Here is a 13,405-nt window from a genome sequence, read left to right on the forward strand (position 1 = left end):
TTTGTGACGTGCACTTCATTTTTTGTGGTCTTTATTCAAAGTGAAGGGTGCACCCAGGTGGCCTTTGAATAGGGGTACTTATTAAATACCTTGAACCTACGATCACTACAGATGGTGCGGTTTTATACTGGTCTTTAAGATAGGTGGTCACTTAATCAGCATGGTTGTTTAGAGAGGTTCTTTTGTAGGTACCTAATGAAAATGGGAGTATGAAAAATTGATATTCCTATGCTTTAAAGGCCCTTTTGAGACTCTGTGCAAAACATATTTTTGACAAATGTTTTGATTAACTTAAGAAATCTAGATTCATTTATAATTTCAAAGAGAAAGGCATTTCACACCTCCTATTTTAACTCAGGGGTGCAATGGGGAGTGAGGTTGCCTATGACAAGAGTACCTAGTCACTGATCATAGCACCCCAAGTCCAAATCTTGCGTGAAAGCTTCAGAAATGCAAACAAAAATTTGAAAGTTTTAAGGTAAACCAGGGAAAGATACTGACCCCATTTCTGAATTTGTGAACTTCACATGCCTATTGTTTGTCTGGAGTGAGCTCTACCTTCACCTATCTAATCAGCCTACCTTCACCCATCGAATCATAATTATCTTAAGTGCACTTAATATTGTAATCTGTGATACTAATAACTTCGCATCTCTGATTTTATCTGGCATAAATAATCATGAAATGATTATAAGACTAATAATGGTAATGCAAGCCTCCCTATCAACTATTCTTCTTGCAATAAAAAGTAGCGGGGCAATTCTAGCAAGCATTGCTGAGCACTGCTACTGCTGTAGGAGCAGAGCCTAAAACAGAGCCCTGTAATGCATTACTTTGTAGCTGTTGTCAGAAGGGGAAGATTTGTGTGCAGAGGTACTGCCCTCTAAACATGATAAACATGAGGAATCCTAAGTATGAATATGGTAGGTTGCTTTGTTATCCTACTTGCATTAAGTTCAAAAAAAGGCTGGACCGATGAATCTTCATAATTTTTTATTTAACATTTAACCTCAGTCAGTAGCATCTCCATAGATCGCTATGCATTTCACCACTGCATATGAAAAACTATTATGGTAATTAAATGCTCACTTTTCTTACAAAATTTTAGCAATTAAGTGATTTTTAAAACCTTTTATTTCGTTTTTGGTTTTGAGAATGAAGCCAATTCTGTTGTCCTTCAAAGTTTTCTCGTTCTCAAAATTTTTTTGCACAATTAATGATGTACGTATATTTCAGCTGTCATGGTTCAATTTTGGTGATATAAATTACCTAGGTTATTCTGTCAGATTTTAATCCTTCAGAATAGATTCCTCATGCACATTTATCAAGATCCCATTGTATGGCGGAGGAAATGATGATTATTATGAAGATAACTACAAAACATGCAGTGACTCATTGACAAAAAGGTGATCAGCTTTTGAGCGTCTTGGAGCTTTCAGATTTTCAGAGCATCTTAATGTTGAGCTAATGAGTTAGGTAAAAATCAAAAATTATGTATTAAAGACACCTCTGTCCCAAAAAAAATTCACTGTGACAAAATGAGAAAGCAAAAACTTTTCTCTGCCAGGTTGTATTCTTTTGTTGATTTAAGTTAAAAAAAAAGAGCTACAATCACTGGTCTCTTAGACGGTAACAAGACAAATGAGAATATGTGTAATATTTCTAAACCTGCCGCGTGAACGGCGGTGAAATATACAAGAATTGCCATGAGAAAAAATTCCCCTGGACTGGGAATCGAACCACGGACCTTTGGCTTTCCGGGCCACTGCACAGACCACTACGCTATCCAGGTTTTTAATTCTCATGGCAATTATACCGAGGCTCGTGGTACTAGGTACGGAAAGCCAAAGGTCCGTGGTTTGATTCACGGTCCAGGGGAATTTTTTCAAATGAGAATAGTTTCTGATTCTATCAGTCATTTTATTTCTCTCGCTCTCCACTCCACAAATTACTCATGCCAATGTTAATTTTCAACAATTTTATATTTGTTTTTAGAATGTTTGCTAACTTGACTGCCAGTATTGCTAACGGAATATAAGCATGCTCCCATAAGTGGAAACAGTAATTTCATTAAGAATCTCCCACCAATATGAAATTTTTGAGTACTTCAACTGCTTATGCACAAAATATACAAAATCAAGTGACCTAAGAATGCCTCTGCTCTTATGATTAGTTGCTTGAAGGATTCAAATATTTATCTATCCATTTCTTTTAAGTTGGACTCCTATGCAGAGATGTATTTTTATTTACTTCTGATGTTCTGCCAATGTCTTAGTTCATTAATTACGTGACATGATTTTTATAATTTTTGGACTCTTCGTAAAGAGATAGTATCGTGAAATTTGGCTAGACCTTCTCCCCCCTCCCTCTAATCTCACAAGAGATTGTTCAAAATGCATATTTTCAGTGTAAAACATGCTTCATGTATGCTTCTTTGTGTTTGATTTATTAAAAAGAAAAAAAATGTTTCGTTAATTTTACTTAACACGTTGCGTACGGACGGCGAGAATTTTCATCATTTTTTTCCTGAACGTTCCGGACGGATGACGAAGATTCTCATCATTTAGGCGCGTCAACCTAAGAAATTTTAAAGCGTACAGTACGTATTCGTTAGCACGTTTTCAGTTGTTGTTCATTATTCATAATGAATTGATGCATCATAAAGTTTGATTGGATAAAGTTATATTCTAAACATTAGCTTTTTAACCATGTTTAAACCAAAGGCATTACGCCCTAATAGGCACATATTTCCAATCTCGGCGTTCCCTGGTATTTAAGTACCCCGGTACGCAACGTGTTAAGATAACGTTCACAGCAGCCTGCCGTGTGAACATACCAGGTACGTTCACTGCAGCGAAAGGGTTAAACTAGTGTTTAAGATTACTAAGATTGCAATTTTATACGGTTTTTGCAGAAAAAATATGTTATGCTTAATGGGACCCCCCTCTACCCCACGTGAGATTGGGTGAGAATTGGTTTCTCTGTCCCCCCTAAACGCCTCATGTAATTAATGGATGCCCTCTTACCCAATAACCGATTGTGCTTTACCACTCAAATACTAATTTCTGGTACTCATTAAAATAGACCAAATCGCTGAATATCTTAAACAAATTCTTTAAAAATCATGCTCGCAAAAAAATACATTCAACTTGGTCCAATACATTCATCTGTAAATAAAAACCTCCCGTAAAATACACCCATCATTCCCAGCCTAATTTGTGTATTATACTCTAATTACACTTATTTACCTTTATATGCCTTGTGAATAAAGTTCTGATTAATTCCTGAAACTGTGCCATAGAAAGCCTCTTTATTTCATCAACTCTTTGATATTAATTTAAGCTATACACCAGTCGCTGATGTCTAAGTTAAATTAATATCAAAGAAGATGTTACTACCTCTGATACATCCAATCTGTAGTAATATTGTCATCATAGTTTTTAGTGATGGCTTCAAATAGGTTTACTTCAAGCTTGAATATATAAATCCACAATACCTTAAATGGCAAGGAACTGAGAGTAGCAATAGCTGGTTTATCCTTAAATTTAGGCTTCCTGTCAAACACCTCCGAATTCAGTTTCTTTCCAGCTTAATAGAGCTGAATTCCGCAATACAGCTCGCTGAGTACTCAAAAAATTTGTAGCAGGGCAAAATTCATTCTTAGATTATTAGTCTATTGGAACCTATGAGTTTCTCTTGATTAAAATAAAATATTTTCCATAGTCTTTCCCAAGAAATCATCGGCCAAAGTGGAAGACTACGGAGTTCTCTAGAGAGATTCTTGGGTAATTTTTCAAACAGTTTAAATTCAGTTTTAGCGGCATTATCTGCTATGAAAATATGCGCAACCATGATCCTGTTTATGTGCATTAAAGTAGTTAAAAATTTCTTTTGAAATAAGAGGTCGCCTAGAAGACATAGCAGAAACGAATCTTTATATTGAATTTCAAAAATCATTTTTAGACAAAGGCTCGCTTGGCTGAGCAAGTCGAACCTTAATCGACCACGTCCATTACGATTTCTCCTTATTCAACCTTTATGTTTTTTTTACCGAGAATGCAGTCTCGTGTGCCGTAAAATGTACACAGAGACTTCCTTGAGCAAATTCTCGGATCTCATTACCTCCGGGAAGGTCGAATGGAGTAAGGAGTTGCTCAGTTAAAAAGGTGATCATTCACAAGACTCCTATTTTTCCCATCAAGGTCTAGTTTAATAAAGGAATCAGTCAGTTCCTTGATGAGTGTTTGGGGTTACGTGATTTTCACGTTTTTTTAGGAAAAAAAATGTTTTTGGCATCGTTTTCCCTTCGTTTACAATTGGAGTTGGTTCTCACCGCGAGCAGTTTTGTTCCGAGAGTTTCTCACGTACCCCATTTAGAATTTCCGCGATTTTCCGCAAAAACGGACTTTTCAATTTTCACTTTCTCCGCCCTAGCGTCATCGCCGTGTTTAGTTTCTTACGAGAGGCTCTGAATTGTATTTTCCGGGACGCGAGTGGAGGACTCGTTCTCTCCGGCTAAAATTAAACGCACGAACTTCAAAGTGACATAGATAGAGCGGAAAACCGTTCTTCGTACGGATCTCTCTCGTAATACCATTCATCAAAGTGGGCTGGCTTTGACGTGGATCCCTTTTCGATGATCTGTGCATACAATTGGGACAGCGGGAGGTAGAAAATAAGGTTCTAAACGTATCGTTTCGTATTTCTTTTCCAAAACCAGTATAGGAAATCGTTACACTGTATCCACCACTTGGGCCCGTCCTCCATACCTATGTACAGCGGTAGTGGTAGAATTATTAGCGTACATTTAAAAGCAAATGCATACAAATTTAGTTCATTAAAACGTAAACTAAAAGGCGATTCCAAACTTATCTTCATTTTCTGTAGTGAGGCGAAGATTTCCTGTCTATGACCCAAGGGCCGTTTAAGCTTATTTTTTATGGATTTTTGGCTGCATTGCAATGTTGTAAATGGTGTAGCATGCGTTCGAATATGGTTTATTGCGAAAAAATTTACTCGGGGTTATTAAAAATAATTAACATATAATTTTAATGCTAGTGGGATGTCACTGAGGTTGTAAAGTCATGACATGCGTTACAGAAATGTACTCATATTTCTGGTTAGGGCACTGGGTGATCCTGATGGAGCCACTTTAATCTCTCACTGGGTCCTGCTAGTTCCTGTCGTATCTTGGTAATTTATACCATATTAAAAGAGCGCAATTATTCACAAGACGATTTTTGCGAAATTAACCAAGCCAAATTTAGCAAAAATAGCCAAAAAAATAGTAAAGCCATATGTACTAATAACTGAAAAATAACTGAGCAAATATTCTATTACCGTACCCATCATCTGCCACCATTTTTGAGTACCATTGAGGTTTTGGCTATCTTCTTCTTGGCGGTTCAAGTAGTTTCGGGACGCCTGGTGGTATGCAATACCTCACGACAAAATGGGGCTCATTAGAAAAACCTTCGAAAAAATTAATCGGCATAAAACCCACAAGCGTTTTTTATTTAAGTGAATACTTAAAAACTTTATAAAACCACGTTATTAAAAGGGATTTTTCTACAATTAGGAGAATATCGGAGATGTAGGAGGGGGTAACGGTCGCCCTCACCCTTAATCCGCCACTGGCCACCCTCCAATGAAAAATGCCTCCCGAGTCGTGCGCATGTGTGGAGAGCTATGGATTGAACGCTCGAGCATCAGAAAACTCACCTTTTTTCATATTTAATATATCATGTTAATAGTAACCGAGATATCCATCGCTCCGTAATTTATTTTTTGTATAAGTATATAAGAATGTGTTTTATTCCCGTCTTCCGTGCGTGCATAGACTTCATTAACGCGTCACATTTACATCAAGGTTTTAAGCTATGAGAAAAGTTGAACGAGTGCCCAGTTATGGTCATGACGGTAGCATCGCGAGTTATATTGATAGCGTAGATATTTAATCGTGTGTCCAGCACCCGAAAAAACCTGTCCGACTAACTCTTTCTAAAGAGGTTGCGCACACGTGCTCGACTGAATGCTGCTTTAAGTCCTCGGAAAGTCTTGTTAGGTTGTGTAATTTTAACTAAGCAATAAATAATGATTTTTCCACAACCATATAGCCAGAAAAAATATTGTACGCACCCATTAGTTATTGCCTTTATTTTCCAGTAAAAACGAGATTCTAGTGTGAGCTGGTAAAACCGAACATAGACTGAGAAGCGTAAGAATTGCGTAATCAGCGTATCATATGAATTATTTTACATGCGCATTCGTCTGCATTAAATCTATTCGACGTTTTTTCGCCTCAAAATATGCTGATTCGTTCGTACAAGAATTTGAAAATAGATATTGAAGGATACACGACACTCAGAACGATTTATGGCAATGGAATGAATGCTTCCCGTATTTAGGCATCTTGAACTAATGCGGGTTAACACAATAGGTGGAGCTTTTAGTAGCTTGGTTTCCAAGGATTCTGATTCCAAATCCCGGGTGAACTCAACATAAATCCTCGAAGTATAGGGAGGCACAAGGAAAGGAGCTGGCTGCCCACCGTGAAAACGAGATGTATACCGGCCTTGGTTAGGGTGGGGTAAAGTCCTCTCTTGCCATACCGAAGGTCGCGGGTTCGAGTCCCGCCTGGGTATGTTGGACCGAGATTACTCATCACTGGTCGCAAATGTGATTGCTCACTGGTCCATTTTTGGCTGTTGAAACCCCTCTCAACTCTAATACGAGTATTATTCAACCACTCTGCAGAATGAGACTTTGTACTTGGAAAGTCTAGTGCCCACTTCTCCCATGATGTAGTTTTTTTAATTATAAGAATGAAAGCCGGTAAGAAATCCTATTTATCTTGCATTTTTTCTTGCCATTATACTTAGGCAAAATATGTTTACCCTCAAGTCTAAAACATTTCTCGACTCCGTCCGATTTACTACTCATCTATTCTACCGAATAGCGTTTGAAGTCCTTGGGAAATCTTGTTAAACTAATTTTTAATGGTGGGGAGCATCCCTCGATGTAAAAGACCTCATTTTTTTGGGGGATGAAGATAAGTTCACACGCCTATGGCTTAGTTTGAGGTGAGCTCTGACCTCACCTGCGCAAACAAACCTTCGGTTTGAATCACTGAGAGACAGGTCAAATGCTATGGTGGCCTTTTTTTTCGAGTGAAGAAATGATACACCCCCAAACCGCTTGTTCGTCATTCACGTGCATGAACTCGCGTCCTCTGCATCGGTGCCAATTGATCTAAAGGTCGCACCATTGGAGCCGCCTCTCTTTTTTCACCTCTCTTGCTTTTATTTGCCTCGTGTGTCCAGCAACCGAAAAAAACCTGTCCAACTAACTCTTTATATGGAGGTTGCGCGCACGCACTCGTCCGAATGCCAATTTAAGTCCTTGGGAAGTCTTGTCATTCTATTATTTACGTTTTAGGGTCCTTCATTTCGAATCAATTTCTTTAGCTCATGCACGCTATTCATTTTTATAATGATTGAAAATAAGTCAAAAAACAGTTACGTATATAATATATAACATCAGGGAGGGTTAAATATCAAAGTTTGGTTAGGTTAAGTAATTTTAAATAAGCAAACTCCATGATATTTCATTTTTTAAATAAACGTGCAGTAAAAAAAACAGGACGATCATAATGCTTGAAAATAATTGATGAATATCTTAAAGCCATTTGCCTTCGTATCTTAGACTTCAGACGCATTATCGCCGGTAGATATTTCATACCAACAAGAAGCCGCGGGAAGTAATGAACCGCTCCACTTCCAAAACAAGGTACTTAATCAGCTCCTACTTTAGCTAATCATCTATTTTAACAAATGGCGTTTGAATTACTTGGAAAGTTTTGCCATTAATATTCTCAGGTTTGAGGATCTTTTAATTCCAGGAATACATTTTGGTTTTGCATACCATTCCTTTTTCAATGAAGGCAAAGCATGTTTTCCCGACTGTCTGAATGCCCCTATTAGCTCGGTGTCTCATTTTTATTCATATGTTATTGATAATTATTATGGAGTCCCTGTTTTGAATAATAATATGATCGCATTGATGAAATTATGCCTTTCATATATCACCATGCTATTCTAAAAAGCGTTGTATTTATGGTTTCAACAAAGGGCCTTATTCCTGTTAGGGCAAGCGTCACCATCTGGGACGGAAAATCTTTGAAAATCATGGTCCTTCACCTACTGCATGGCTGCTCTTGCGCTTTGGAGCGCTTTTTATCATGGTTTGAAATCTGATATTTCTACGACAAAAGTAAAAATCATGAAGGCTGTTTATCCTTCTGATTGTGATGCATTCAGTTCGCCAAGTTCGATTCTGTGCGATAAGAAATCCTGCGATACGAATCTCATGAGGAAGGACAACAAAATGGTATACGTGGTAGCGGAAATTTTTGTTTTGAGCCAGAGGCTTTTATAATCTGCTTTTGATTTTTGTATGGGGGCTTGAATCCTTATTTTAACGCATAAATTAATTTATTTTTAGTAATTTGAAGGAAGTTTTTTATGTATTAGACCACGAAGAATTTATCTCGAATATTATTTGAGTTCCCTTTATTTAGAAAGAGTATGAATAATCTCAATTTCATTTTTTTAGAAATGAACTATATCCAAAACAATAAAGACTTGGTTCTGCGGACGTTCGTATGAATTTATAATTTCTTATAATGAATTTGAATCAAAGAGTAAATGATGATCTCCCCATTTACGACGATTTCTTCTGTTTGATAATCCTCACCATCATACCTAATTGTGTCTTCCAACAACTTCGCAACATTTTGGGTTCAGCTTTTTTGTAACTTTAACATGCCCGAATCTTTGTCCTTCTCTGTCTCTTCAAAACTCCTTTTTGGCCACACGCCTCAAATTTATCCGGTTTACGTCCCCCTTCCGCCTACGCCTCACCATTTTCAAACCGTTAATCAGTGAATTTTGTCCTTGAAATAATTTTTAACGGTGCAAACTGATCGAATTATTGTTCATGACGTCGTATTTTCACCTCCAAATTTATTCTTCCTCATGGCGAATTATTTATTTATTTCCGTTACCCCATAAACAGTACATTTACGGCATTTACAATGGGGAATTAACAATTAACAATGAAGGACATTCACACACACACCCATGCCCTGGATAAGGATAACTTACCCAGGCGGGACTCGGACCCGCGACCTTCGGTTTGGCAGTCGAGGACTTTACCCCGCTGTCACCGAGGCCGGCAAATAATAATTACGTAAATAATAATGTAACCCTCGGAGAGCAGTGTATTTTAACGAAACCGAAAATTACCAGACAAGTGTTTAGGATCACTCAATTGAATCTGCTTGCAATGGAAATTATTAATTGATAATATAGTGTCTAATGAGAAAATTTATGGTTTGAATATTGAAATTGCATACATATTTATATTATATAAATATTGAATTTGAAATATGTCAAGCAGGTCAGCTTCGTGAAATTAGGCATCGCAATTCTAGTGGAATTCTTTGATCTTCGGTGAAATTCAATGAAATATTTTCATTTGTGAAGGAGAAAATTTATTTTCATAATCGACGATCATGCACCGACGGAATCATTCTTTGAGTAATAGCACTTAAAATTTTTCTCTACTTTCATTCATAAGATTTTCCCCCAAAAAATTCACTTTCGTTATACGAAACTTTCAACTCTGGAATTCGAATCTTTTCCGTGGAAACCAGTCATTGGGTTGTACGGCCCAAGGTTTTGGTCCCGTTATGAACTAACGAGAGTTCCCGGGTCTTCGGTGCCAGTGATTTCGAATATTTCAATGTTAATGTTCACGGTTTAACGCTCACACGAGAACGGTCCGAAAAAAAACGAGATCTTCATCCCTAATACCTGTTGAGGAAGAAGTAAAAAAAAATAATTGCTGTGCACCACTAGATGGAATATTCTGTATTTCCGACTTTGAGATCAAATTCGAATGACGTCACAGATTTAGGCGAATAGCTGGGATCTGTTAGGAATTTCAATAAGTGACCGCCTACGTTGCACGAGTTACGGCTCACTTACAAGGCTCTCTTCCTCGGGAAAATGTTCATTTCCATAGTTCCATCGATGTTACATCGAGAGATGAATGACTCATTGTACGATTCATTTGAAGATCCAATAACTCTCGAATCATTGGCCATCAGCCAATGAAGCACCATCGGAAGATCATATTTTTCTGCTTTCAACAAAATAGCATTTACAAACTCCTTAATGGCAACCTCTGTTCCCGCGAGAAATCTGAGATAATCGCTCGAGGAGACTTCAACGACTGCATGGATTACTCACGTCTGATATAAGTGCAGAAAGGATGAGTGTTGATAAACTCATTCGGAAATACAGAAGTAACCTCCCCCCAGACATGCACCCAACGCTGCCCCACTGACCGACCCATCCCCTCTCCTCTCTCCCTTCCGCTCCACCCCCTTTCCCTTAACCCTTTCCCCCCCCTTCCCCTCCCGCCGCGGCGTCTGCGTCTCCCGCATTCCGCCGTGCCTTCCTCACCCGCGCCCTCATTCCCACTCCTCCCCTACCCACCCTCTCCTCCCCCGCCCACCCACCTCGCTTTCCCTCCCCCTCCCATCCTCCTCCTTTCGCGAGAGCGCGCATACGTCACTTCCCCGTTCTGCTTCCGATCTCCTGTGTCCCACTCCTATTATATTTGTGTACCCTCTTTTATGTGCATGAATTTGGCTGTACGAATCTATCCTAACTTTCTTTTTTCTCTCCGATAACTCTAACGATAAAATTTGAATTTCATCTGTGCCGCATGGTTAGATTCCTCTAATATCAGGCTTTCTTTGTTTTATTTGTGAATTACTCTCACTGTCATCAAAAATTTACCCCGAAGCTTTTTTTATTCTGTATTAATACCGTTATAAATTTCTATTTACCGCTAGAATAGTTACCCTTTTACTAATCGAATACTGGTGAATGTATGCTGTGAAATAGGATATTGAACGACAATAGTACGAAAATTCGATATAATGCTACTGGTGGAAAGAAAATGAAGAAATTATGGATCGAGTAAGTCATGTAGGACGAATACATAGTGATAAGTGCGCTGTGCGAAATTTTAGGCTGTTTTTGTTTGAAGGAAGAAAAATAAGATATTTTGGATTTCTTCAGTACTATGATTAAAGTTTCACAACTCAATCACATGGAACCCACTCAGGAGGGACATAGAACGCGTGGCCTCCGGATAAACTGACAAAGATTTCACTCCGACGCCAACAAGGCGATTGAAGATTTCGATAGGACTTTACCTCACGCTATCGCTTCGCTTCGTCGGGTCCACTTCTGCGGGATTCGCTGTGTTTATTTTCTGTTAGAGCTAAAAGGAATAATTCACGTATATTCCCGTTTCAAACCCCTACAACACTCATTCTTTCTGCACTTGTATCAGACGTGAGTGACACACGCAGGCGTTGAAATCTCCTTGAGCGATTATCTCAAAAGATTTCTCGCGGAAACCAAGGTTGTCATAAGGGAATTTGTAAATGCCATTTTGTTGAAATTTTAAAAATACGATCTTCCGATTGTACTACATCGGCTGATGTCCAATAAAAAAGCCTTTCCCTACACAATTTCCTGGAAATTGTATTTAAAAATCCGCATTTATGTACAGGCTCTTCGGCAAAATGATTGATAATGCTGAGATGTATTGGTCGTTTTGACGAATAGCTGACATAATTTTCGTTGTATGTTATTGAAGGGATGCTGTAATTTAAGTCGAGTTATATTAATTATATGAAAATAACGCTTCGGTATGCTCAATTTTCCAGGGAAAATGTTAAATTAAAAATATGAAGATTACATTATATACTATCTGTGTGTAATAATTGTACTTTTTACCCTCTAATTTTTCAAAATGACATACATGGAAATAATTTAGTTTTAATCGTGCAGTCTGGGAACCACCTCCGTATTCGTTAGTTAAATTGAGCTCTGAATAATGTGATTACGCCTACTGCGTACTAGTATTTTTTGCATAAAATTTCATTTGATTGTTTTTTTTAATCATGCACACTCCGCGTGCAGCCGGTTAAAAATATCGCTACTCACTCACCTCCGTGCTTTAAATACCAAGGTGATCGTCTCCCGTTGCGTGCAATCAAATCACCCCTTTAGAAAGTAACATTTTAGTGCTCGACTGAAAGGAATCGGTCGAGATTCATCAACGGGAATCGTCGGCGAAAGCTTTAAAAAAATCTGAGAATAAAAAAAAAAGAGTCCCACAAAAAATTGCTAAAAATCCTACCGTGGATAAATATGAAAAAAAAGAAAGCAGAATTTTTAAGTCCCTTTAGTCAACAGCAAGTTCCACATCTTTCGGAGCAGGAGGGAGAAAGAGAGAGAAAATATGGCAATGAACTACTTCGAAAACTTTCACTTAATAAAAACAGGCCAACACCGGTTCTTCCATCTCAAAAATGCCTTTTTAATTGAGGGACTTTTGGTATCGCCAGAGACATCGCCTTGATCGATTTCGAGTGTGCTCAACATTCGAATAGGTTTCCCGAACCCGTCCCGCCTGATCGAGGCGCAAACGCACCCATATCGACGGAGACAATTTCTCCTCAAACCGCCCGATGCTGACTCGTTACGAGCGTTATGTACCCAGCCGCCGCGTCAAGCGGTCTCGCCGATCTCTCTTGCCGCTAAAACACGGACAAAAAAAACCTTCCGCTTAAAAAAATAAAAGAATCTCCACGAAATCTTGAAAGCTGTGTGTCAATCGCGGCCGGGAGATCTACGCAACGAAGCGCATTGTTTCAGTCCTTGAGATCTCCGGGGTTGATTAGGAAAAAAAATTACAACGCTTTGGTTTGGAGAGGGGGAGAAAAAATACATCGAACGTGATCCTACCTGCGCTGAAGACACAGAAGAGCTCCAACAGATGCACCAAAAGTTTGCGATGTTTCATTATATCCCTCGGCTTCTGGATTCCCTGACCGGGAGTCCCGACACGTGAAGAGAAAACCTGTGTGCGGAGGTGACTGCTGTCGATGTTCTTGTGTTTCCGTGGAAGAGAGGAAAACCTTGAAGCACGCCCGCTGATTCTCTTCCAGACTCCGTCCTCCCTTTGGTTGAACTGTTCTCTGCAGTGGCCGTCTTGGCCGACGTCCGCGCCACTGCCTTCTCCTCCGCCTCCCCACCACCCCCTCCCGCCGGCTCCTCTTTCTCCTTTTCCCCCCTCCCTCCTCCACCACTCGGACCCCTCAGTAACACACCACCCGACATCAGTAGTTCTCGACTCCTCATTCAGGTGGCGTTTCCCGCTGTGCTTTTCCCGCAAGATCGCTGGAGGGCGCTTATTTGAATTGGTTGCGTGGAGTCTCTCTTCCGAGACAGTGGCGGATTAGAGGGGGACAGGAGGA

At 39.2% G+C, this 13,405-nt stretch overlaps 1 protein-coding gene across 1 annotated transcript in view; it reads right to left on the reverse strand.

Annotated features, from left to right (window-relative positions):
* Window positions 1-13,150, reverse strand: part of LOC124157474 (chitin deacetylase 1) — a 31,914-nt gene extending 18,764 nt beyond the window's left edge. Inside the window, exon 1 of the mRNA XM_046532210.1 lies at window positions 12,894-13,150. Coding sequence (XP_046388166.1) covers window positions 12,894-12,951 — 58 coding nt within the window. The 5' untranslated portion in view covers window positions 12,952-13,150. The remainder of the gene's footprint in view (window positions 1-12,893) is intronic.
* Between the last annotated feature and the right edge of the window lie 255 nt (window positions 13,151-13,405).

The sequence above is a fragment of the Ischnura elegans genome, chromosome 4 (assembly GCF_921293095.1).
Source record: "Ischnura elegans chromosome 4, ioIscEleg1.1, whole genome shotgun sequence".
Lineage (NCBI taxonomy): Eukaryota > Metazoa > Arthropoda > Insecta > Odonata > Coenagrionidae > Ischnura > Ischnura elegans.